The 27829-nt window shown below is 39.4% G+C and overlaps 2 protein-coding genes and 1 pseudogene across 21 annotated transcripts in view; 2 read left to right on the forward strand and 1 right to left on the reverse strand.

The window, feature by feature from the left end:
• OXNAD1 (oxidoreductase NAD binding domain containing 1) overlaps nucleotides 1–20625 on the reverse strand; it is a 105616-nt gene extending 84991 nt beyond the window's left edge. For 9 of the 19 annotated variants that reach the window (XR_008523221.2, XR_010139104.1, XR_008523218.2 and 6 more), the window contains exons 1-4: nucleotides 20304–20603; nucleotides 16559–16708; nucleotides 14757–14899; nucleotides 14108–14171 (exon numbers count right to left, since the gene is read on the reverse strand). Coding sequence is in view for 13 of the 19 variants with exons in the window: in XM_063721631.1 (XP_063577701.1) it covers nucleotides 14108–14171; nucleotides 14757–14899; nucleotides 16559–16588 (237 nt within the window). In the remaining 6 variants the exon portion in view is untranslated. 19 annotated transcript variants of the gene reach the window in all.
• LOC103890239 (THAP domain-containing protein 5-like) lies at nucleotides 4430–10802 on the forward strand (annotated as a pseudogene).
• Nucleotides 20626–20812: 187 nt separating the features above from the next.
• Nucleotides 20813–27803, forward strand: DPH3 (diphthamide biosynthesis 3). Of its 2 annotated transcripts, NM_001132827.1 has the most exon segments (3): nucleotides 20836–21039; nucleotides 21580–21654; nucleotides 24981–27802. In NM_001132827.1, coding segments are annotated over 3 exon segments (249 nt in total). In that variant the 5' UTR covers nucleotides 20836–20931; the 3' UTR covers nucleotides 25047–27802.
• The last annotated feature ends 26 nt before the right edge of the window (nucleotides 27804–27829 follow it).

Here is a 27829-nt window from a genome sequence, read left to right on the forward strand (position 1 = left end):
ATTTCAGAAATCAAAAGCAGGCACTTAGAAACTTTAACAATTTCACAGAACAATCTTGTGCCCGTTGAGTCTAGTAACAGAAAACAAAATGGGTTTGCATTCTTCATGTCTTTGTTTTTAATTAATTTTCAAATTCATTTTTTATCATACGATATTTTATAAAATGGAAACAGTTCACAACCTTAACAATAGAAACAGCCCTTCCCTACAGAAAACTTGAGAAGCACTATTTTTACATGATGTATCTGATTTCTGGAAAGCCTTGAATAGGTTTGACTCGGGAGCTATGCAGGTATGTGCCATTCATGGCTCAACACCCCTTCAAATTCAAAAGGTCTCTATTTCCTTTATTCTTTCATCTGCTTTGTGTTTCTTTGTCCTGTAAGCCTGGAACATCTTCACAAGCAAAGAAAAAAGACAACATGACTCTTTCCTCAACCTTCTATGTCTGTTCATCTCTACTTGTGGCAGCAAATCAGCAACTAACCAAAATATAGCCCTCTCCTTGGAAAGTGTGATCTTCACAGCTCCACCAAAGGGTGCTTTGGAAATCTGTCAAGGTCAATGAACGTCCCATCCTAATGCTAGCTCATGCAGGCCCTCTACTCCAATAGGACTACTAAATCTCATCAAACTATTCGTGGAGACCATTTTCAAAAATCCACTGGATAATTCTCATGATGGATGGTGGTCTCTCTCACCACCTCAAAGTATCTTCTAGTATTATCTACCTTTCCCTCCCTCCTGCAAAATCCCTAACATTTCTTTCTCCATATTTTTGTCAACCCTCTCTTCCTCCTCTCCTAAAAATCAAGTGGGGTAATTTTCCATTACTGACCCTCTACCTGCACTCTTGGTCCTAATCCTGCCTACTCTCTTGGAAACACTGTTCCATTAGCAACCACCAGCCCTTTCCTTCATGTTCAATTTTCCTCCCTTTAGTACATTCCTGTTTCATCAAAGATTACATCTAATGCCATTTGCAATTCAAAGCAGTTCAGCAACAAAATAAAGTAAGCAGCAGAATATGGCTGTTAACAGCATGGGCTCTGCAGCTGGACTGCCTGGTATTTAGTCCCAGCTCTACTGCTTACCAGCTGTGTGACTCTGGGCAAGTTACCTAGCCCTCCTCAGCTATAAAATGAGAATAATACCACCTATACCTCATAGGATTGCTGGGAGGATTAAATGAGATAATATTGACAAAAGTACTTACAACGCTGCTAGCCCACAGAACTCATTAATGTTGGTTATAATGTACAGTCATGTGCTGTGCAATGACATTTTGGTCAACGACAAAGCACATATACAAGGTGATCCCATAATACCAGACTTTTACTATTTTTCTATGTTTAGACACACAAATATCATTGTGTTACAAACGCCTGAAATATTCAGTACAGTAACATGCATACAGGTTTGTCCTCTAGGAACAATAGGCTATACCATTTAGCCTAAGTGTGTCGTAGGCTATCCCCTCCAGGTTTGTGTAAGTACACTCTATGTCTGCACAATGCCAATCAGCTAATGACACATTTATCAAAACATCCCCGTCACCAGGCAACACGACTATATTTCATTGTCTTAATTAAAATTAACTAGCATTTGTTTACATTATATATTACATTTTATTCCATTTATAACTATATATGCCACCATACCAATGCTTTTGCACCAGGGCCTTAAAAATTGAGCACTGAACATCTCAGAGAGACTGCTCACATGGACAACAAGAAACTGCTCTGTGGTGGGCTTGTACATGTTTTTACCAGTGCAAACGTAAAAGCCATACTGTCTTGAATATATTTTAGAAATCCTGCCTTTCGTCTCTTCCTCTACTGAGACAATCAGCTCTTCTTTAGCCCACAGAATCTTCCCTTTTTCCTTGATGCTCACCTTAACCACAGGTAACCTAGCTTCGGTGCTCTTGCAATTTCTCCTTTGACAGTTGGTTGGGGTCTTTCTGAACAACCAAACTCAATGTCCAGTCTCAGTTCTCACCCTCCCTGACCTCTCTGAATTTGGTATTTTCCACACTGACACATTCTCCTTGTCTGGAACAGCCATATTGAACTTTTCAGGTCCCCTCCTGTTATCACTGACCTGGTCTTTCTCCTTTACCATTCCTTCTCTCACTTCTTCCATAGCATCTTTCCCTAAACTGCCTTGCTCCTACTCCCTCTGCCACTCCAGGTTGAGGCCCTCAAGGACTCACAGACTACTATTCTCCTCCCACCTTCTGCTGACAACTCATCATTACTTTTCTGCCAATCACAAGCTGACATCAACACTCCCCATAAGTAACAACAGCCAATGCCTGAGGAGCATTTATCTCAGGTATATACCAGATGCTAGGTTAAATATTTTATGTGCATTCATTCATTCAGTTGATATGAATAATCATATTATATCCCAAGAGAAAGTGTTGTTATCCTACATCTTGCAGATGAGGAAACTGAAAGATTCAGTAACTTGCTCAAGATCACCTAGCTAGGAGTTGCGGATTCAAATCCAGGTTAGCTTGACCCTCCCTAAATCATCTGATGGTTCTGCTCCAATGGTAAACTCACTTATGCCATACAATGAAATCCACCAAAGTCATTCCTTCCACGAACACTTACTGAGCATGGTGCCTGAAACTGGGGAACAGGGTATGCAGAGATAGAGAAGACTGCACCTGCCCTCACAGAGCCTTGCAAAATCAGCTTATTTCCATTACCGGATATTCAATTACGGATGCGTCTTGGACTCAACACAGTCAATTACATTTTCAGCTGATACACAAACACACACAAACTTTGACTCTTTCTGGTATACTGTCCCTAACACAGCCAAATTCCATAAATTTGGCTCATGTTTTTTCTTTCCCTTGCCTACCTGCCATCACCCTAAGCTGAGAATTTCTTTCTTCTCACTTGAACTACTACCTTGGTCTCCTTCTTGTGTCTCTCAAAGCAGCCAACAGGCAAATATTCCTAATGTTCCAACCTAACTGAGTTACTCTCCAGCTTAAAAACCTTAAATGGCTCTTTACCACTCGATAACTGAAAAAAAAAAATAAAACAAAAGCTAAAAGTCCTGTTTAACTCATACGAACTTGGGACTCCTCCTGGATCAGTGCTCGTGGTTTTTCGGCCAAACTGGACAACCTGCTGGTCCTCAAAGGTACCTAACACCTGCCCTTCCCCAAAACCCTACCTAGGTCATTCAGCATGTGCCAAGCTCTCTCAGTTCTACCAACCTTCTGCTCACCCTTCTAGGCCCTGCTCAAGTAACACCCCCTGCCTGAGGTCCTCCCTCTTCTCTTCATACTCTCAACTCTACCAATATAATGTTTTCGCCTTTCTGACCATATTCAGCACGTATTAGTCAACTCCCTAGATGAAGCACAGGGCCCAACACATAGTAAGGCTCAGTAAGTATCTGCAGAATGAATAAAAACTTGAACTTTAAGTCACTTAAAATGGTTTTCCAGAACAAAGATTGGTAGAAATGCAGGAGCACTTTTTTTTTTTTAAGCCGGGTGGATAGGGAAAGAGAACACTATAGAAAATCCAGATTCATGTTTAAAAGTATGGGAGAGTTCAGGGAGAGCAGAGATTTATTTAGTAGAACTGGTATTTTCCTTTGTTTGCTACACATTCTTTTTTAAGTATCTTATTACAAAGACAAGTAATGAGAATCATCAGAGGTCTCTATTACTTCGTTATTCCCCTTTCTTACATTTACAAAAGTATTTTGGGAGGCCAAGGCAGGCGGATAGCTTGAGCCCAGGAGTTTGAGACCAGCCTGGGCAACATGGCAAAACCCTACATCTCTACCAAAAAAAAAAAAAAATTACAAAAATTAGCTAGGCATGGTGGCACACCTGTAGTCCCAGCTACTCGGAAGGCTGAGGTGGGAGGACCACTTGAGCCTGGAGGTCAAGACTGCAGTGAGCCAAGTGAGACCCTGTCTCAAAAAAAAAGAAAGAAAGAAATGTTATTTTATAAACATTCATGTTTTTCTTTCGATATAATAATCTGTTAAAATACAGCCTAGAGGTAGATTATTTCATTTCTGACAGCTTAACTGGCATGTGTTAAATTCCTTAACAAAACTAGATAGGGAGCAGAATTTCAGCTGAGATACCCGAGAATGCGTCACGATCAAGTGCTAGGCTATGTGAAATGGAAGCATTAGTCATTTTCCAATGTCCAAATGTAAAATTGAATGAGGAAGGAAACAAGCTATACTTTCTATTAAGCCATATTTTCATTTGGATGGTGTCTATGACCAATTATTGGTATGACAGGCTGAGTATCCCTTACCTGAAATGCTTGGACCGGAAGTGTTTAGGATTTCAATTTTTTTTCAATTTTGGAATATTTGCATTATACTTATAGGTTAAACATCTCTCATGTGAAAATCTGAAATCCAAAATGCTCCAATGAGCATTTCCTTTGAGTGTCATGTCATTACTCAAAACGTTTTGGATTTTGGAGCATTCAGATTTCAGATTTTTGCATTAGAGATACTCAACCTGAAATACAAACAGTAATGTACCTACTGCTATTTATCCTAACAATCTGGACAAAATTGTTTTATCTATATCTGGAACATAAAATACCCTGCACAATTCATTATTTTTAAAGACATGCTTCCCTGTTACTATTTTGCTTAACACAAATGCTGTATACTATATAGATTTCTAGCAATGTGGATTAAAAACATCAACGAAATCTTTTTGAAGACCACATATTTATTTTACTCCAAAAGCTAGTTCATATAATTAGGACCTGTAATTGTGGCCCTTGTTATATGCTATTCTTTTATTGGATAGGCAAAACATAGTGGAGAAACTATGTATTTTATCATTTGTACTGGCTCTTATACTTAACGAATCAGAAGATTTCACAACTGAAACCTCAACTATCCATGTCCTAAGTTAAAACACATGGCAGGAAATGAAATTTTCCATAAAACAACATTTATGCTTTTCCAGTGTTCAGTAAAATAACAACACATTTGCCAACTTTACCAGTACACATGTTTAATGCTTAGGCAGAGTCAGCATCTAAAAGGAAATTCCATCACAGTTGTTTAAAAAGCTGGTTTTATGTAGGATATTTTGATGTTACCGCTGGTGCAAAAGTCTCTGTACAGGAAATAGGTATTTCTTTGGAAACCTGGCTAGCTTTCCCTGTTCACTCCTGTTCATTCATTTTCTGGCTTAAAAATTTAGGCAAAGCCATGACTAGAGATGACCAAAAACAAAAATGTAGGTATGGTTCAGAGAATTTCAGAATTGAAGGAAACTTTAGTCATTATCAAGAATCATATGCCATTTTACACACAAAGACACCAAGACCTAGGGACATTATTTAAATGGTAGCAGAGTATCAATCTGATGTGTAGGAATCTGACTAGAAGCAGATTTTACTCAAGTGATTTACTAACAAAGGTAGACACAAAATTCTTTGTCAACCACACAATTTAACTTCTTAAATGGCTTATGCTGGTTAACACTATGCCCTAGAATGACAAGTAAACTCACTTTACTCCTACCAAAGGCTAACCTGTCCACCTGGGCTGGTCTCCTCTCTGTCTTCTCAAGCCTTTCCTCCAGCAACTATCCTCTCTCCTGCATCACACCCTCTCTACCCTCCCCATCAGAACACACGAGCTCTAGGATCTCCCACCTCATGTAACATGTAACAACAACAACAGCAGCAAACACTTATAGACATCCTTACCATATGTCAGGCACTTTACATACATTCATTCACTCAGTCTTCACAACTCTAGAAAGCCGATATTATTATATCCCCATTTTACATATGAGAAAACTGAGGTCCCAGAGCCAGTAAGGGGCAAAGCAGATTTAAATCCAGGCACTTGTGGTCTTTGCTGCTTTTCAAAATACAACAAACAAAACAAGCTTCTCCTTTAATCCAGCTTTCACCCCATTTCTCTGCTCCCATTCACATTACAACATTTCAAGAGTTACATATGGTCCTGTCTCCACTTTCTCATCTCCCATTCTCTCCTCAACACAATCTGATCAGGCTTTCACCCTCAGTAATGTACTAAAGCCAGTCATTCTGGTCACCCACTATCCACTTTGGTAAATCCAATGATGACCTCTCAGCAGAATTCAGCACGGTTGGCTCCTCTCTCTTTCTTGAAATACTTTTCTCCCCGGCTCCAAGAATACTCTGCTGATCTCCTTCCTGTCTGGCTGGCCACTCCTTCTCCATCTCCTTCGCTGGCTCTTGCTCTTCTGCTTGGCCTCTAACTGTTGACACATTCCTGGGCTGAGTCCTGAGTCCTCTTCCCTTACTCTCTACGTGGCCTCAACTTTTCATCTCTAGCAGTAAACTCTCATCTCACGTGTCCAACAGCCTGTTTAATTTCCATTTCAAATTTAACACAGCCAACATGGAACTCCTTTTTTCTCCGGCACTGTGCTAGATACTATGATTACAGAGCTGCTAAACTGGGCCTTTCCCCAAGGAGCCTCCCTTTCTTTGTAGCCTTCAACTCACAGCAGAGTTAGTTACACACCCCTAGCGGCCAGAGGCCAGCTGCCAGGGCCATCAGACTATACTTCCTTGGGAGTTTTTCTAAGAGCTGTAGTCCAGCCCCCCAGATCCCCTACAACTACCTCCAGGCAGTGAGTGCCTGAGGTTTCTCTCCACCTGCTCTGCTTTGTCACTGCTGACAGTGTGAAGCCAGGAGCGTCAAGCACTGCTCATCCCAGGCTGGATCATCTCTAAAAGGTTCTTTGACCATCAAGCTCTAATAACCAAAGCAAATTACAGGAACAACTGTTGAGAAACAGTGCATGTTGAAAAGATGTCCCCTACCTCAAATTGAAGTGACCACTCTACCGCAATCTCCTTGAAATGCATAGGTGATGACCAGTAGAGAATTGTAGAGGTTAGCCTTGGGACATAGTCCACTCTGCAGCTAAGCAGACCATCCCACTCAAACCCAAGCCTTAGCAAGATCACAAGCAGATTATAAGCATTGGAAAAATCAGCACCTGGAACTGTAGGATCCCCAAAGGCATCTGCCCCAGGGGCCCAGCCATTTATTAACTAACCACTCTGCCATCAGTATCTCCCTCCTTTCTCATGCCTAGTAACACATTGCTCAATTAAGCCCTGTCCGTCTAAACAGAGTGTCATATTCTGCTGTAACATAAAGGAAAGCTGATTTTATTATCAAAGATCTGAGTTCAGGGACTGAGTCCTTGTCCCTTGAACAAGTCCTTTAAACTTAGGACAACAATATAATTTATCATTCAAGACGGAATAATTTTGAGAGTGAAAGTGAGTGCTATTACACCAGGAACGAGAGGCATAAACCAGGACTATTTCAGGCAAATGAGGAAGCAGGGTCAGCCTATCTAAATCTTTGATTCTTAATCCCCTCATCTGTGAAATAGAAATTAAAATCTCTACATGTCCCTCCCAGAATGGTTGTGAGAATCAAGTACCAATCTGTTGTATAATCTGGTGCTTTGTAAACAAAAAGGCAACATACACATAAGATACTGTAGGAAAAGACACAGGCTTCTAAAAGCAAACTAGTACAATAGAAAAAGAATTAGAAAGATTTCCAAAATCAATTAGGTGCATAAAGTCTTCCGATCAGAGTCCCATTAAAATCTGAAGACAGGAGCTTATCTATCATTTTCAATGCTATAACCCCAGGATCTGGCCCAGGGTCTGGCACATTTCCAAATGAACAAATGAATGCATACAAATTAGTAATTTAAGAAATTCTTTCACTGCCAAACTCTCCCAACAAACTGATGAACAGAGCATATATTGCTCAGTAGGCCAACAGTCTATAAGGCCAAGCACAGAATGACCCCCTCCAGTAAAATTTGTCTTGCCTGAACAATCCTTACTGCATTACAATATTTCTATCCTTATCTCCTTGACATTTCTAGGGTTACTCAGACTGCTTATTCTTTTGATTCTTAATAAAATGAATAAAACTCAAACACAAACATTCCAACGTAATTCAATTCAGAGTTCAGTTTCCTCCATCAGCACAATCCCAGACTACTTACAGTTACAGTCCCAAGTAAGAAGCATAAACATCATAAATGGTCATTCAGTAAGCTTTCCAGAGGAAATACAATGCCCAAAACCAAAAGAACACTTCTGGGTGAGTATTCCATTTTCTATGGACTCCAAGAGCAGCAACACAGTCCTTTAGCCTAGGAATTCTGAGCTGAAGCTTTCTTTCACCACTGAGAGACATGTCCTAGGCCCTGCTTCCTCTTTGTAAAATCCAGATGACATTGTATCCTTAGGCTACCTCATGGACTTGAACTGAAGAGCAAATAACATGTGTAAAGTATACTCACTATATAAATTAAAGGCAAGAATGGAAGACAAGACTATGAGAAGCTGATCCAGTTCTGTTATGGCCAAACCTGAGGTGCCATTCATTTCAACGAGTCCAGGGTCCAGCCCCTACTCTATGGCTAGGAGCACCCTCTGGAGATTGGGGCGAGTTCCTAATGACCATGTACTGCTGAGAAAGCCAGATACCATCTAGCTTTCTCCAGTTCCTCCCAACTCTTCGCAGTTCTCATTCTGTACAGGAGAAGAGGGGAAATTAGAAACAGAAGAGGAGGGCCAGGAGCTGTGGCTCATGCCTGTAATCCCAGCACTTCGGGAGGCCGAGTGAGGTGGGCGGATCACGAGGTCAGGAGTTCAAGACAAGCCTGGCCAACAGAGTGAAACCCCATCTCTACTAAAAATACAAAAAAAAGTTAGCCGGGCATGGTGGCAGGCACCTGTAATCCCAGCTACTGGGGAGGCTGAGGCAGGAGAGTCACTTGAACCCAGGAGGCAGAGGTTGCAGTGAGCCAAGATCACACCATTGCACTTTCAGCCTGGGCAACAAGAGCGAGACTCTGTCTCAAAAAAAAAAAAAAGAAAGAAAGAAAAAGAAACAGAAGAGGAGAAGAGATGCAACTAAAAATTTCCTGAAAGGTAGTACCACGATTGGATTTTCCTGTAATTTTCTGACTTGTGGGCACTAAAATTCTCAAGAGTTTGCATTAACTTTCTTTGTAGTTTACCTAAACTTGGCTCAAAATAACCCCCAAAAGTCCCAATAATTTTGTTCTATAAAATTCTGAAATGGAAGAAGGGCCGCCTTGCACCTTTTGCTGGCCCCGGGTCTCCCAGGACCTCATACAAGTGATACTCAGCTATATATTTATATATATTTACTCTACAAATCGCCAGGAACAAAAAAAATAAAGACCAGAAGCTGAGTTTTTATCCATTTCCTCTAAATGAGAAACACTTGAAAAGTGGTTAAAAAAAAAAATAGAAAGCAAGATTGATGGGTTTCCAGTAAATACCAGTTACTAGGTAGCGACCATTTCACTCCTGACTCTCTTGACATCAGACGGGGGATTTGATATTTAAAACAAAGTACAGTTCCAACAACTTTTTCCTCTGCCTGAAGACAATCAAGTAAAAGATCCTTCTTAAGAAAAAAAAAAATTCACAGAAGAAACAATTGGAAGATGAGAAAAAAGTATGCCTAAAAGCCAAATCAGAAAAATCACTTGTATTAAATGAGGCAAAGAAAAATATAGTTAATACAGATGTGCTCCCTGAACATGCAATTACTTGATTCATCTGCCTTGCTGAAGCCACCGGCTTCCAAAACCAAGAAGCATACAAAATACATGTTAACTCTTTTCTTTTTGAGACAGTCTTACCCTGTTGCCCAGGCTAGAGTGCAGTAGCGCAATCTTGGCTCACTGCAACCTCTGCCTCCCGGGTTTAAGTCAAAATACATGTTAACTCTTAAACTAGTTAAACAAGATTAACTGGGAAACCAGAATCTATCTTGGAAACATCAGTTAACTAAAATATGGATATAGGTGGTTTTCACACATCTTTTGAGTATCTAAATTCTATAACTATTACTTTGATAATTTCAAATTCAGAAGGTATTCAACAGTCTTTGGAAACCCAAAAAGTGCTTGAAATAACTACCAATCATCTTGCTAATCCAAACTTTACAAATATTCCATGAAAATCAGGTCAGCACAGGATAATTCATTCTTATTTAGCACAATTAAACAGTTGAAGAATTAAACACAAATAAATAATCTATTATTGGCATTTTTCTAAACCTGTAGTTAATTCTTTTATATCTGCCCAAAAAGAAACCAGGGAAATGGAAGACATAGACATTGAAGACTCCTTACATAAGGAGGTAAACTACGGAACATTCTTTTCTTTTCCTTTTTTTTTTAAAAGAGACAGGGTCTTGCTCTGCCACACAGGCTGGAGTGCAGTGGCACCATAATAGCTTACGTTAGTAACCTTGAACTCCTGGGCTCAAGTGATCCTCCTGTCTCAGCCTCCTGAATAGCCAGGACTACAAGCATACCACCATGTCCAGCTAATTTGTAACTTTTTGTAGAGACTGGGTCTTGCTATGTTGCCCAAGCTGGTCTTAAATTCCTGGTCTCAAGTGATCCTCCTGTTTCAGCCTCCCAAAGTGCTGGGATTACAGACACGAGCCACTGCGCTCGACCACGAATTGAACATTCTTACTGCAGACAAGACACAACTAAAGAACGTTTTTGGCAGAAAGTCTCTAAGCTACATTCTAAGATAACTCTTCTTGACCTACAAACAACAAACTATAAGTAGACTGAAGTCTTTGGAAGCTCTTATAAGACAGCCAAAGCAGGAAAACTGGCTACCTGAAGAAAATGTCAGATGATAAAAAACTGTTTTACAACAGAGGATGTCACTATGATATAGAGTAAAAAGGCTTTAAAGCTATGACTGTTTTATAAGTTTTCTCCAGCCAAATCAAACTTTACGTAAAGGGAACTTTTTCCTGTATATAGTTCTGATCTTAAGGAACTATGAGAGTGCTCTAATGTTATCAACTGTATTCTGTTCTTAAAATGCTCATTTTTAGAAAAACTAGAGAGTTGTGCTGAAGAGAAAAAGTTTTATTAGTTAATTTTCCAAATTAAAGTTAAAATTCAGTGAATAAATGATATGATTTGGTCATAACATGAAAGAACAAGGGCATGTTCAAAAGAACCTGAAACAGAAGTCAGGTTCAGCAATCAGTCCTGGTTTCACCACTGGCATATATGGCTTGTGCAAGTTACTTATCAAGACTGAAGCTCAGTCCCTAATCTATAAAATAAGAATATTTACTAGATCTCTAATAGTCTGTTTCTTTATAGTTCTTTCCCTTTTTCTTAAGATAATTTTGTTAGAACAGGTTTTCCCTAAGATTAGATATACTTCCATAATACTAGAAGTTGGCTAGAATTTGACATTAACTATTGCATTATCCTCAGTATTTACTGAATTCTGTGTTGCCTGACCTTTTGGCTATAGTTATGTATCTGTTAAATAAAGGAAAATACACCTTTTATAATTTTATTACAGTGGAACCAAACTAAGGAACTGCCCCTTAGCCCAGTTCTCAGGTGAGATACTTTAAACTTGAAAGAATATGTATATCAGTACTTTATATGTCACTATCATAATACAGTCATTTAAGCTTAACATACTGTAGTTATACAGTTATATTTATAAACCAAAAATTTTAATGAGGTTAATTTTAAATATATTTAAGTATATTTTAGAAATCATAGTTGACATCTTTTTTTTGTTTTTCTTTTAGTGATAGTACAGTGATTTATTGGAAGGGGGAAAGCACACACACAAGAAAAGGGAGTGTGAGCGTACTCAGAGAGAGACGTGCCATTAGCATCTATTTCTTAATAGGTGTAACCTTTAAAGTATGTGCCTGCCTCATTTGTAAACTGCAGAAGACTGAATACTGTACATTCCCACTTATGTATATTTTATTAAAATTAATAAGCAAGAAATTATAGATAAGTGGTGATAACCTTAGGGAGATAAAGGTCTTTTATTAGGAAACAGAAATGATGGTGATATAAATAAAAATACTGTTTATATCCACACAAATTTGAAAAATGTAAAAGTAAAGACTTTGTGGTAACAATAAAAACGTGAAAAATAGATATGTTTCCTTAGAATTGGCAGTCAACATAATTAAGTATGTTAATGCCTATGATGGATGCTGTGCAAGTTCCTATTAGTCCGCTTCTTAGTCTTTTCATCTGTTAAAAAGAAAATACTGGCCAGGTGTGGTGGCTCATGCCTGTAATCCTTGGGAGGCCAAAGAGAAGGGATCACTTGAGGCCAGGAGTTCAAGACCAGCCTGGGCAACACAAGCAAGACCATCTTTACAAAAAATTAAAAATTAGCTGGGCACAATAGTGTGCCTGTAGTCCTCGCTACTCAGGCTTAGGCAGGAAGATCACTTGAGCCTGGGAGACAGAAGCTGCTGTGAGCCATGACTGTACCCCTGTACCCACCGCACTCCAGCCTGGGTAACAGAGCAACACCCTGTTTCAAAAAAAAAAGAAAATACTATTATCTATCTATCTTACCTGTCTTAAAATATTATTATCTATCTTACAGCATAGTTTTGAGAATTCTCTAAGGTAAGAAACAAGTTTTTGGTCCTGAGAAACAGGAGGTGCTCAGTAAATATCAGTTGATGTTAAACAGTAAATAATGTACTAATTGTTTTGTAAATGCTTGATGATTCTTTTTTGCTCATATTTCATTTAGTTTCTGCAGGCTATTAAAATTAATTGGTCTTGTAAAATAAAATTCTGAAATGAATACTCTAATTCAGGGACTAGCAAATTATTACCTGCAGGCCAAATCTGGGTGTTTGGTAAATGAAATTTGTTTACATACCATCTATGGCTCTTTTCACATTATAAAATCAAAGATTAGAAGTTGTAATTAAGACAGCATGGCCCAAAAAACCTAAAGTATTTACTATCTGGCCTTCTAGGGAAAGATTTTCAACCTCTGCTGTAATTCCACCAGCCTCAAAATACAACAGGAAAGAGCCTGTAAGATAAATCACTTTTTTCTTCATAATTTGCAAGGCCTTCATTTTATAAAAAGAAATCCTAACAAGTCTCACATTTACAGAATCAGCATTTTTGGTCACTTGAACAAACCAAAAAAAAAGTATTTTCAGATTTACCATTGGAAAAAGTGTACTTCCCCACAAGCTCCTAAATCTACTATGCTAAACTAATTTTACAGACTTCTCAAAAAAAAAAAAATGAACTTTAAGCTGAATCAACAACACATTACCCTTAGTCCCAAAGTAATTTTCTGAAAGAAGTTAGCCTTAAAAGTAGGGCCTAAACAATATGCCTTTACATTAAAGTGTATCCTTCTATTAATAGATAAATTTAAATGAGACAATATAATTTCTGCCCATGTTTGTAGAAGTATATAATCCTTCTTTACATGAAACAGTTTTTTATTGTTAGCTTAAATAGTCTTATAACACTAAGCTAAATATATCTGAGTAAGTGACAAACATTCAAAAAAGCAAAATCAAATATCTGATTTATGTTTTTAAATAAAAATGGGGTTACTCACTGAGGTAAAGGGTACGGATCCTTTATTTCCCAGCCCTTGACACCCCTTCAGGTGGTAGATTAGCTTTCTATAGTCTGAATATGGTGGAAAAAATCTGTACATTAGAAGGGTAATAAGAGCTCGTCCACTTTCCTTTCTCAGATGTTAGTGCTTTCTCCCTTGATGAAATAAGAAGTTGTTCTAAAGTAGGAATGAGAACAAGGACTTTGAGATGTGATGCAAAAAAAAAAAAAAGACCCCACACAAAAAAACAGAAAAAGGTAAGCTATTCATAAAATGTAGGCTCTAAAAGAAGTTCTAGTGCTAAAATATAACCCTAAACATCATACCTGTGAGGATGGCTCCCTCAGTTGCTGCTCTACTCTCTTCATCAAAAGGTAATCCATTCATTCCAAGTTTAAAGGGAAAAATTTGAGTATCTGTCATCTTTCCAAATCAGATATCAAATGTCCTGCTCACAAAATTTCTAAATAGAAAAATAACAAACTTCCCAACTGTCCTTCAAAAGGACCAGACTCATCTAACACTTTACCCATAAGCCAGTCATAACCACATGTAAACGGTCTAGCTGGAAAAACCTGTCATACCCCAAAGATACAAACCTCCCGTCGAAGGACACTTGCAGTTCTCTCCATGTGATCAGTTTTCCTTTTGGATTTCATTATGCTTTAATAGAAAGTAAAATTAGGTTATTACATATTATCCTCATAAAAATAATAAAATTAGTTTTTCCTGAAATATCATGGTTATCCTAAATACAATGTAACATTACGGATCCTATAAAATGGCCAGTGAGTATCTGCCCATCTAACTAAAGTTTTGGCCGGGCATGGTGGCTCATGCCTGTAATCCCAGCACTTTGGGAGGCCGAGGCAGGCAGATCATCTGAGGTCAGGAGTACGAGACCAGCCTGGCCAACATGGAGAAACCCTTTCTCTACCAAAAATACAAAAATTAGCCAGGTGTGGTGGTGCACACCTGTAATCCCAGCTACTCGGGAGGCTAAGACAGGAGAATCACTTGAATCCAGGAGGTGGAGGTTGCAGTGAGCTAAGATCGTGCCACTGCACTCCAGCCCAGGCGACAGAGCAAGACTCCATCTCAGACAAAAAACGGTTAACAACCTGACAGCATGCACATTGAAGCCAAGGTGTTACCTTTCCGGGAGTTTGATATGCCTCCCACAACCGTCAGCAGGTCGGGTCTCTTTGAAAATCAACTTCAAATGACACAGAAGGCTTAATGACTCACCTGGTTAGAGTAAGGTGGCGCAAAGTGCTGAGTGTCAATCTCAGTGAAGCAGCCTCAGTACAGATGGCTCCAACAGAGCATCGCAACAACCCAGGAATCATAACAGCAGCACAGGCCATAGCGCTTTCTGGGCAAACAGAACACTGAAATTTCAAATTGTTTTTTTTTAAAGTGGGGAAATATCGGACTATTTTAGAGAGTCAGTGAAGAAGAGTTTGGATTTCTGTCGGTGCTATTATGAGTCAAGCTACCAGCAAAGCAGCCAAGAGGCTAACTTCACCTTGACAAAATTTCTGCCACTATTTAGAGTTGCCTCAAGGTATCTCCACAATTATGTATATAAATATGTAATTTTTGGTAATATCAAATATTCGTCTTCTCTATCGCTTTCTAAAATCTCTGACCAAGTTCACATGACTAATCTTATGCTATTATAGAAGAGGGGAGTAGATTTATAACTTCCTGATAATTGTATTCTACCTAAAGATTACTGCATAAGTCTTTTATATTTCTTGTTAGGTAAAGTGTAAGAGGAAGATAAATTTACAACGGTTCCCAAATAAGAAGTTTAAGGTTCCCAGATATTAAGAAACCAAAACAGATAATAATAACACTATTCCTAATAGCCCAAACTGGAAACTATCCAAATGCCATTACTACAGGAGATAAGGTAACTGTGATACATTCACACAGTAAGATATACTATACAGCAATAAAAACTGCAACTACATGCAGTAACACAGATGAATTACCACAAATAACATACTGAATGAAAGAAGCCAGACCCCAAAGAACAGAGATTCTTTTATTCTAATCATATAAAGTATAAAAACAGACAAAATGAATCTATGATGTCAGAAATCAAGTTAGCAATTTCCTTTGGGAGGTGGTAGTGACAATGTTGTTTCTTAATCTAGGTGCGGATTGCATGGGTATTTTCACTTTTTATAAAAACTGATTAAGCTGTCCTCTTAGGATCTGTATAGTTTTCTGTTTGTACTTGAACTTCAACAAAAAGTTAAACACACACACACAGATTCTTCAACATTTCGAATTCTAAAAACTACCAGCCTATCAAGAAAAGCACTGATTAGGACTCAGATGATATTTCTTTTTGGTTCCTTTTCTATCATTTTCCTATGTCAATTTTTAAACATTTCTTTGTCTAAAATGGCCACATTTAACATGTTACATTGCTCTATCTGTCCATCTTAGTTACCTTGAGAATAGATGAAAATGCATGTGAATACTTTTTTTTCTGAGCTTTTTGGGAGGCAGTATATAAATTAATTGTGATAAATTGCTGTTAGCAAAATATTCAAGCTAAGTGTTTACATTCCTACTCCATATTCATTAATTTGGTCCTTCATTCAACAAGTATCTATCAAGAGTCCACTATATGGCAGGCACTGGCCTAAGCAATGGTGCTATAGGCATGAAGAAAACAAAAACTCTCTTAGAGAGCTTGCATTCTAATAGATGAAGACAGAAAATAAATAAAAATAAATAAATCTGATGGTGATATAAGTCATATGCAGTTTATTTGGTTATACCCAAATCATATTAAAAAGCTCACTGGTTCATAACTAGTCTTTAGATAAACCATATATTTCTTCTCGTCATAGTATGTTGCAGTATCATTGTGGATAAGCATGCTACTTGCTATTTTTCTCTTTACTAAATGAAAAAAGCAGAAGGCCTCTTCAACGTCATTCAAGACCACTAAATGTAGTTTTTCTCCATTAAATGTTCTAAGTCAATAATGTTACCTTAATCCCTGAAAGAAAGAACTTGAAACTCACTTTAGAAGTCCACGAGATTTTAGGAGTCATTAAGTATATGGTCAGCTGATTGACAGAATATTTTGGTCCTGCTATTACACTGAGACATTTGGATGTACAGCAGTTGGAACATGGACAGCTTTTCCATGCATTAAAATTCTCACAAAGTTCCTGCAATGGCACAAACAACATATAACAATGTTTTGGGGAACTAATCAAAAGCACTATTACCTCTTAGCTGCCAAAGGAAAGGCTCATTAAAATCAGTAGGCATCACCTCACAACAAGCCCACTCTCAATTACCATCTCTCCATCCATTCTTCCCTCCATGCTTCCATTTTTCTTTTTCGACTATTTATCTTACAGCTTATTTTGTTCATCTTCCTTGCCTGTCTTTAACACCTGCTACTTAGGATATCCACCCCAGGAAACAGCAGACCAAAGGCTAGAATGACATAGTTACATGTCATTTAAGGCCAAGTTTCCTGATAAAATTTAACTACTATATTGTTAAATATGGAAATACTGTTTTGTTCAATGTTTTAGACAACTATTGCTAAAATAAGTTGTCCTCACAATAGGATACATCACTTAATGATTATGCTGTTTGAATGGTCTCCCTCTCAACTGAACTGGAAAACAAATGTTAATTTTAAAAGCAGTTCTTCCCGGGCACAGTGGCTCATACTTGTAATCCCAGCACTTTGGGAGGATGAGGTGGGTAGATCGCCTGAGGTCAAGAGTTCGAGACCAGACTGGCCAACATGGTGAAACCCTATCTCTACTAAAAATACAAAAAATTAGCTAGGTGTGGTATCGGGTGTCTGTAATCCCAGTTACTAGGGAGGCTGAGGCAGGAGAATCGCTTGAACCTGGGAGGCGGAGGTTGCAGTGAGCCAAGATCGTGCCATTACACTCCAGCCTGGGCAACAAGAGCAAAACTCAGTCTCAAAAAAAAAAGGAGTTCTCTTTAAAAATCCTAAGATTTTATTTTGTAAAAGTAACCATGACCAAGAGTGCCACCTACTGGTAAATAAAGGACATTTTTATAAAATTCTGTTTAAAGTGCTTTCCAAAGCTTTATGCCAGTCCTTTAAATAAAATATAAAAAAATTTAAAACCTACTAATTTTTTGAAATATGTCCAGTGGTTTCATACTGTAAGCATTTAATCAACCACAGCAGATCAATATATATCAAGTTATTTCTAAAACCATATAAAGAAGACCATCCCATCAATGTCTGTATCCTCACAGGCCTTCCCTTACCAAAAAATCTTAATTAACTTTATTTCTGAAATGCAGAAAATTATAATAAGTGCTAAATAAAACTGACACCCATTAAATATGTAGTAAAACAAACTTCTGCAAGCAACAGATTAAATTTAACATTTAAGATTAATTACATGGTTTCAGTTCAACAGGTATACTCAGTTCATTCAACAATTACAGGGGTGCCAGGCACTATTTTAGGCCTTGGAGATATAATAAAGAACCAGACGCAAGGCCCTTGCCATCATGAAGCTTTTATTACAGTTCCAGAGACAGATAGTAGTAAACAAATAATTAACAAGATAATTATAGATTATGATGAGTATGATAAAGGGAGTAAGAGTGATGGGGTAGGTGGGGGAAATATCAAGAAAGACATCTCTCCAGTGATGACACCTTGGCTGAGATCTGAATGATGAGGAAAAGGCGGCCAAGCAAACGTTAAAGGCAGACAACTCTGGCAGAAGGACTAGCAAGAGCAAAGGTCCCAACACAGAAATAAGCCCGGCATGTTAGAGGAACCAAGGCCAGTGTGACTGGAGAGCAGTAAGCTGGTAAGAGTGAAATGAGATGCAGTCCAGCAGTCTATAGTAAGGGTAAGAATTTTATCCTAAGGGTAATGGGAAGCAACTGAAAAGTTTGAATCAATCAGGAGAAGGACAAGAACTAATTTATATTTTTAAAGGACTGCTCAAGTTGCTGTGGGAAGAATAGAGGGAGAGGGGCAGGAGTGGAAGCAGGAAGTCCAGTTAAAAGACTCTGGTCTAAGATTATAATAAGGTAACAGCTACAGAGATGGCAGAAGTAGATGAACATGACATATATTTTGGAATTAGAGCCCCAAATCTTGCTGATACATTAGGCAGGGTGTGAGAGGACACTGACAGAGAAAAGCCAAGAATGCCTCAATAAGCATAAATGCACTGAAATTAAGTAAGTTCAAAAAACAATCATGACATCTGTCTATTTAGAATCTTAGGTGTCACTGAGGAAGAAAAAGGGCTCCTCTTGCTCCAATAGGCAAAGAAACCTTAGTGGTAAACAAGTAGTATACAGAGTATTTGACCGGAAATGAGCGGAACTGGGCTCAGGTGTGACTCCTTCCTACTTTCTAATCTTCAGCAAGTCTCCTCTTGCCATTTTAACATTACCCACGCCACCTCACTGGATTACTGAGAGGAATAAATAAAATGTCTACCAAAGCACCTGGCAAGCAAGAGTGTTACTAAAATCAATCCTAATACATTGACCCCTTCTCTTCCTTGTCAAACAACCTAGAGAGGTGGAGGTTTGGTATTGCCAATAAACAACTCCCTCTGGCCTGATATACAACAGCACTCATCAAATCTAGTTTGCATTATACAATTATCACCTACTTCTTTTTTTTTTTTTTTTTTTTTTGAGACAGGGTCTAGCTCTGTCGCCCAGGCTGGAGTGCAGTGGCGTGATCTCAGCTCACTGCAACCTCCGCCTTCCAGGTTCAAGAGATTCTCCTGCCTCAGCCTCCTGAGTGGCTGGGATTACAGGCACACACCACCACACCTGGCTAATTTTTGTATTTTTAGTAAAGACGGGGTTTCATCATGTTGGTCAGGCTGGTCTCGAATTCCTGAACTCGTGATCCGCCCTTTTAGGAATAAATGTAAAGTTTAGTAGTCATTGTAATGTTTTCTTCAGAAGTGCATAGGGATATATTATGTATATGTGTTATGTAAATGTAAACTAAATATGTTATATATCATTGCTGAACCAAGTAAAACTCATAATTTCCATACAAAAGTGGAATGTTACATCTAAAAAGGATCTCGTATCATCTCTACTCCAATCCTTTCTTAGAAGAGGAAATAAAGCCCAAAGAATGTAAATATCCAGTTGCCAGAGGTAATCAACAACTCAAGATTCCGATCCCAGATCTTCTCTCAAAAGTGCTTTTTCACTACAATGCATTTCTTCTCTACTAAGACATTAAAATGCCTAGTAATTAAGTAAGACCCAATGGAATCGGTTTTACCAAAACAGGCACTAGCACTGCTTTCAAGACAAAAATGCCTTTTATCTGCATTTCGCTTCAAGGCATACATAGGCCTCACACTGATAAACCTGCCTACTGACACCATTTCTTTCACAACGAAAAAACTGGTACTCACATAAGTAATTTGTTCCTGGGCTTTGGAGATAGACAAGCTGTTTATTATTTCCCAGGTGTATGATTTTAGTCAAGATGCCCAACTCCCTGTACCTCAAAGATTAATAAAATGGAAGAACATGTAAACTCCTAGAGTTGACAATTCCACTTAGTGCAATAGCTGGCACATAACTTCCCAATAATAAAAGGTGATGTTATTACTATTACTATAAATCATCGTAGTTAATAATGGTATAAGCTTGGCAAACAGAAGACTAGAACTCAATCCCTGCCTTCCAGGGTTTGGTCCTTTCAGCAACACAATTTAGGGTATTTTAAGACGTCTGGGGTGAGAAGGAAACGAAATGTACCTGCAGCCAGGAATTAACAAGCTGACCGTCGCCCTGGGCTCAAGGTCACTCGGTGAAGCGAAATTCTACGGGAACTGTTCGTCCGTCACCAGGAAGGGAGGTCGAGGAGGCTAAGTTGCTCTCGCCTCCCCACCCCGCCTTTCCCGAGGGCCGGGAGGATGTTACCTAGCACCAGCTGCAGCCTTCAGCGGGCTGTTTACTGCGTTAAAGCAGGCGATAAGAAGCAGGGAAACTTCCCCGCTGGCACCTAGCTTGCAGACCCGGCCACGTTTAGTTGCAGGCGTCTGGAATACTCCGCGGTCCCAGACGTGACGCAGCAGCGCGGGCGAGCCCCACATTCTATTGGTCACTGCCGTCCAATAGGAGGAGCGGTGTGCGACCCCGCTGAGCAAGCTTGCCGTCTTCCCAGTGTCTCCGCCCCTAGTTCAGCCATCTCCATGGTGACCGCTACCGGTTATCCATTTGGCCGCGCAGGGCGGAGTTGCGTCATTGCCTATGCACCGGAAGCGCTAGTCCTTGCCCGGCGCGACCTGATGATGCCGAGCCCAGGCCGGCTCCGGCGAAGTTAAAACCTCGGAGCTGGTCTCGGACTGCCGGGGCGTCACCCCTTCGGCCACCCGCGCTGACCATGGCAGTGTTTCATGACGAGGTGGAAATCGAGGACTTCCAATATGACGAGGACTCGGAGACGTATTTCTATCCCTGCCCATGTGGAGATAACTTCTCCATCACCAAGGTAACTTCAGGGACCCGCCCGGCGGTTCACCCAAGCAAGCGCAGTTTGGTTCCGCCCTGTTCCTTGCGTCATTGGGTAGCCTTCGCTGCGCTGTGTCACCCACGCCCTCTTTCCCATTGCTAAATCTTCCTCCTCCCGCGTCCCCCCACCCCAACTAATACCCTGAACTCTCTCCGTAGGCACGTAGTTCTGGCCTTAGATTAGGCCAGGGAGAGGGTGGCGGAGAGCCTCTGTCTCTCTGCCCGATCCCTGCCTTAGAGTTCCAACCTGGGATATTTCTGTCGAGGAGGGGACTCGTTTTTTGTTTCCCAGGGCTTTTGGGGCGGCCGAAGCTCGCCTAACCTTCCTAGGTGTTTCCCCTAGGTGACGCTTCTAGGGGAAAATGATGTCGGCATTTCTCGCTGAAGGCCCTGGGGTTCTCACCCACCTTAGGGGGAAGGCAAGCCACCAAGAGACTTGCATTTAGGGGTGGGATAGGTTTGGGGGAGGAGATGGCGAAGAGAAGCTATCCTGACCACATGGTGTTTGATTTCGTTGTAGGAAGATTTGGAGAATGGGGAAGACGTGGCAACGTGTCCTAGCTGCTCTCTCATTATAAAAGTGATTTATGACAAAGTAAGGGATATAATTTTAAAACGGGGGAAGGGTATTGTAAGGCTGTGGCAAGGACTTAGATCAGCTTGTCAGTGATGAGTGCAGAAGAATGTTTCATTGTGCTAGGTAAAGTGCGGTATTTTTTTAGGCAGGTTTTCAACACCATTGATAAACAGCCGAATAGTAAATTAAAATGTTTAAAGTTCAGATTACGTAATTTATTTTAGCTTTAGAGATAAATCTAGCTTTAGTGAAAATTATTATTTATTAAATAGAAAGTATGTAGATTATTTTAATGGACAATTTTTTATATTTCTCTTCTATTTAATATGTAATTAAAATTGTTTACAGCTGCTAGACTTACTTTGAAGGGAACAATTGTATGGTATTTCATGCTGGCTTATACACAGAATTCTGCATTATCTTGTTTGAGATATAATTCCTAGGTGCAGCTTTACAATTTCATTTTAATCTTTTGTTGCCCTGTTGTCTTTCACCCAAGGATGTTGACAATAGAAAAAAAAAATGTTATTACTGCCCACTCCTACCCAAAGTTTTGTTCAGTACTTGGAATGGAATCTTAGGTAAGGAGCTCAACACTCTCAAGGATGAACTCCAAAATGAATATAGGGAAAGTGGGGATGAGGCACAGAGCCTCATGAGAGAAGCAGGCTATAATTTAGATTATAATTTAGAAATACAATGATTCATTCTTGTATTAAAATGTGCTCTGCAACAGAAAGCAAACAGGGTAAGGAAGATCAGGAGTGCTGGTCTGGGAGGAGGTTGCAGTTTTCCATAGGGTGATCATGGCAGGCCTTACTGAGAAAGGCCTTATTAGTAAAGATTTGAAGGAGGTGAGGGAGTGAGCCATGTACATATGAGAGTATGAGGTAAGAGAGTCGAGCAAAGGATCGTTCAGTGAAGGGGACCTAAGACAGGAACATGCCTGATTTTATCAAGGAACAAAAAGGAGGCCAGTGTGACCAGAGCAGAGCAGGATGAGAGTACTGTAAGAAGAAGTTGTGGATCACTTTAAGGACTTAGGCTCTTGTGAGTGATATAGGGAACCATTGGGGGATTTTTGAACATAGGAGTGCTATGATCCAACTTCAGTTTTTAAAAAAATGATTCTGGCTGCTGTGTTCAGAGTAGCCTATAGAAAGCAAGCATAGAAACAGGAAAACCAGTTAGGAGGCTATTACACTAATTAAAGAAGGAGATGGGTGGCTTGGACCTGGTTACAGCAATGGAAATAATGAGAAGTACTTAGATTCTGGATACACTTTGAATAACTGATTGGATATAGGGTGTGAAGGAGTGAGTCGAGGATGATTTCAATATTTGTGACCTTAATAACTGGGAGGATGGAGTTACTGTCAATTGAGGGAATGTAACTATAGGTATAGGGGTTGAAATTGTACATACTAAGTTTGAGAGGTCTGTCACCCAAGTTGAGCTGTTGAGAAGGCAATTGGATATGCATGTCTGGAGTTCATGAGAGAGATTGGCTAGCAATGTCAATTTGGGAGTTATCAGTAACAGATAGCATTTAGAGCCATGAGATTGGATGAAATCACCAGGTCTGTGAATGTAGAGATAGATAAAATACAGGACTGAGCCTTAAGGCACTCCAGTATTAAAAAGTGAGGGAGGGAAGCGAGGAATCACCAAAGGTGATGGTAAAGGAGAAACCACGGAGAAAGGAGGAAAATCAGCAGTGTCAAATCCTGGAAACCAGATGAGAAAGGATTGAGGAAGTGGTGATCCTTGTCACGTGACACTGATAGGAAGCAATCGAGAATTAACCCTTAGCTTTAGCAACACTGAGTTCATTTGTGATGGAGATGAGAGCAGTTTCCATGGAGTAACAGGAACAGCGCACGAGTGAAGAAACCAATGGGCAGAAAACTGGTTGGAGAGAATGAGAGAACAGAAGGCAGTGAGTATAGGCATTTCTTTTAAGGAGTTTGCTGCAAAGGAGAGCACAGACATCGGACAGTAACCAGTGGTGATAGAGGATCAAGAGAGGGTTTAAGGTGGTAGAAATTCAGCCTTCATTAGTGAATATAGACACGGAAAGTTAGATTTAACCAGGTTTAAGGTGTTCCCAAGTGAATAGTAAGGAGTGAGAAAAGAGTGGTTATAACCGACCATGGAGTTTGAACTAGGTAAAGAGAACATGCAGGGAGTGAGGGGCAGTGAAAGGGTGGTAGGATGAATATGCTGGAGGTCCAGAGGGGGTGGAATATGGCATCCAGGGTGGATAAATGACAGCAACAGAGAAGAATAGCAGTGCAGTAGTCTCAAGACATAAGATTCTAAACTGATGGGTTTTAGACAGGAAAGGAGAACGGAGGCAAAAAGGAGGAACTAGCCCCGCTTCCAATCCCTCTGGTACTAGGACTCTGAGAACACAGAGCCTCCACTAGATGGGCATATAGGGGAAACTGTCCTTAAGAATATGACTTCATCTCAACCTCAGCACTACTGACATTTTAGGCCTGATAATTCTTTGTTGTCCAGAGATATCCTCTGCATTATAGGATGTCTAGCAGGATCCCTGGCCTCTACCTATTAGATGCCAATAGCAATCCTCAGTTGTTTCAATTCAAACTGTTTCCAGATATTACCAATGCTCTTGGGGATAAAAGGACATTTTGAGGAAGAGTTTGAGAATATGAAGCATGGTGCTAACAATGGACCATGAATTCCAAAGAGCACAGTGAAAGGTTCCAAATATTGGGCAACAGAGTAGCAGGGACAGAGTAGGGGCTGATCCTTCGGGAATCAGATTGCTGGAGGTGAGGGATAACCTTGGAAGCAGAGATTTTTTGTGGTAGCTGACATAAGCCAGGATAAATGATCAGAGATTGAACTTCATTTACAAAGTAGCTAACATAGCAGATTATCCACGTTGGGAACCACATAAAGACCTGTCCCTTTTAGTTAGAAGAAGTAATTACTTTGAAGAGGACTGGTATTTGAATGACCAAATATTAAAGTGGAGAAGTTTTAGTGTAAGTAGTAATTAATACAGAAATTTAAAAGATGTGACATGTCTTTATGTGATTTCTGAGAAGTGGTTGCTCTGAACCGAAGATGGGGATGCTTGTTTATAAGGTGCTTTATATTAAATAATGAATTCAGAACAAAAAACTGCTACATGTTTAAGATTCTAATTCTGGTGCTGTCATTGGCTCTTTGAACAAGGATGAAATGATAATAACAATGGAAAAACAAAATTAACAGTGCTGGATTGATTCTGTAACAAAATGAAGGTTTAATATTAATGTATTTGTGACACGGAAATTCACTGGTTAATGTCATTTCTCGCTCTATCTTAGGATCAGTTTGTGTGTGGAGAAACAGTCCCAGCCCCTTCAGCCAACAAAGAATTAGTTAAATGCTGAAGAAGCCTGCAGGAATCCAAATCCTGAACAGTTGGAAATGAGCCCAGATAGAAATATCAAATGCAAAGCTACTGGCTTCACAGAGACAACCATTTGTGATTTTTTGTTCTGTGAGAGTGTGGATTCTTTCTATCAACTGCTGATTTCATCTTCAGGAAGCAAGTCCATAACATGACATATCTGGATTTTGTGCTTAGAACCTTAAATTGGAAGCATTCTTAATTATGCATCTAAATTTAAAAGAAGATAATTTCAAAACAGTGCTTTCTTTCCCTTGGTTTCATCATTTTCATATCTTAAACCAAATTACTTCAGTATCTGACAACAGCATCATCTACCTCAGTCATTAGGATTTCTTAATAAAAAAGAGATTGTATTTTTGACTTGGTTATTAAGATGATTCAAATTAGCCCTTCCTTTGAAATATGACATCAGCTTTGCTGTTCTAAATTTAAAATTAGTTGCTTCATCAGTACCACACTTTGTTTCTACACCAAGCCAGTCTCCTCAGTTTTCCCATTAGAATGAACATGTTCTGTTCAGCATGTCATTTCTGTAATGCTTCATGCAGAGAGTTTGGTCGTAGTATTAAAGAGAAAATACAGTGAGGTCACAGTGTCTCCAGAGCTAAAAGTTAGTGAACAGGAAAGAAAGTCCAAAATGAAGTGATGAAAGAATGAGGACTTTTCTTATATTCTGCATATTCCTTGGAAGTCAGGACAAGATGAAAAGAAAAACATCCGAAAGAAGTGAAATTGGTGACGGAATGAGAGGAGCAAAGCATACCAGTGTAGTAAATGGAATGTTTGAATGACTTTGCCAGGTCAGAGCAAGTAATATTTCTGTACCTGAGTTTTTGTTTGTTTTTTGATAAGCCTAAAGAAATTGCATTCCAGATAGGGGCTAATGTCAAATTTCCATGGCTGGTAGCTGTGCTTTTGGCATATCACAGTGTTGTGTCACTACTATAAGGTAAAGCATCTACAGCAGAGAATGAGCTTGAAAATGAGAGACCTATTGTGAATAAATATGCCCATGAGAGCATATTTAATAAGCCTCTATAACATGCAGCCAAACCAGACATTCACTCCTGCAGAGAAATGTTGCCCTGGAGAAAAAGAAATATATAAAGATAGGCTATCACTCTTCCTTTGCTGCAGTACTAAGAATAGCAAGAAATTAGAATCATTTACATTGGAAATTTGAAAATTCCCTTTATATACACAACTTTACTGTGTATAGATAAAAAATATTAATGCACTGATGTCTGTCAGGTTGTTTTAGGAATGGCTCCTGCAATTAGAAAAATAGCTTGCTAGAATGTGAATGTTCTGTTACTTATTGGTAAATGTACTGCACACATTCATTGGAGGTTAAAACAAGTGAGTAGCCTTTTTTACCTGCCAGCAGCATGGCTGTGTGCAGCCACTAGGCTGAGACAATAAATTACCAAAAATTGTATGCTGAAAATGCTTGGTACATTATGTGGCATATTCTGGATGTGATGAGAAATCTCATTGCTGTTTGGGACACTGACATCCCAGAAGTAATCCACAACTGCTTTGCAAAAGCAAAGTGACTGCTGAGATGAACAGAGCAGAGTACTCACTGACTATGGTGGGATCAGCTGCAAAGCGAAATGAGCTGTCCCATGATCATGTTGATGGTTTTCTAGATACTGCCAACATGTTAGCTCTTTCTGATGCTGATGAATTTCAAACACAAACAGACACCCTTGATGTGGGTTTGCTAAGAACATAGAAGAACAGGAAGAAAAGTTGCCAGGTTCACACATCCCAGGAAAAAAGCATAAAAAGCATTAGCAGTCAGTGACTGATGATAATGCTGCAATAATGGGAATGGTTTTATTTCTAAATCAAATCATTCATTGCTTTGTTTCTAAAGCAATTGAGTCACTAAGTTTGTGAACTGTAAGAGAACACATCAAGATTGAATCCTGTGTTAAGCAGAAAGTAAAAGCAGAGCCAGGTGCAGTGGCTCTTGCCTATAATCCCAGCTACTCAGGAAGCTAAGGCAGGAGGCGGATCATGTGAAGCCAGGAGTTCAAGACTAGCCTAGGCAACATAGAAAGACCCTGTCTCTAAAAAATTTTCTTTTAATTAGCAAGGTTTGGGGCCTTGAGCAAATTGCTTGGGCCCAGGAGTTTGAGGCTGTGGTGAGCTGTGATCACACCACTGTGTTCCAGCCTGTGTGACAGGGCAAGATCTCATCTCTAAAAAATAAAGAGAAAGCAGAGTAAAACTGGACTCTGAGATATGACTAAAGTTCTCTGTTATACCTGTGCCTTATTTAGCTCAAGACATTTCTGGAGCACCTATAAAAACTGACTTGTAATCCAGGCTATGTCTCTTTTTAGCTTCATAATCTTTGGCAAGACCATTGGATTCTTCAGCTGTACAATTAGGAAACTCGATCAGGTGATTTCCTTTCTCAGCTGTCAGTTCTCTAATTTCAGGCTTGGTAGCTTGTAGGAACTGAAATGGCAATTAGAACCTTTATAAATTCAAACTAAATCATGAATTACAGAGAAAGTCCATTCTTCCATAACTTGATGTTACCACACAAGTTTAAAATATGAAGTTGACTGTTTAAAGGGTTCTGCATATATTCTAGCGTGCACATTCAGAAACATTTTTCTTGGAAAAAGCACCCAACATTTTTTATAACTGCACGTATTAATTTATTGCCAGAACAAATTGCATTGCATGCTAAATAAAGTCAGATAATTCAAATCCATTTGCTTTTATGTAGTTTTTCTTATA

Source organism: Pongo abelii, chromosome 2 (genome assembly GCF_028885655.2).
Source record: "Pongo abelii isolate AG06213 chromosome 2, NHGRI_mPonAbe1-v2.0_pri, whole genome shotgun sequence".
Classification (NCBI taxonomy): domain Eukaryota; kingdom Metazoa; phylum Chordata; class Mammalia; order Primates; family Hominidae; genus Pongo; species Pongo abelii.

Coding starts and splice junctions, on each gene's coding strand:
- DPH3 (XM_024244084.3), top strand. CDS start 20,932: ATGGCAGTGTTTCATGACGAGGTGGAAATCGAGGACTTCCAATATGAC. Junction 21,040..24,980: donor ATAACTTCTCCATCACCAAG/GTAACTTCAGGG, acceptor GCTCTATCTTAG/GATCAGTTTGTGTGTGGAGA.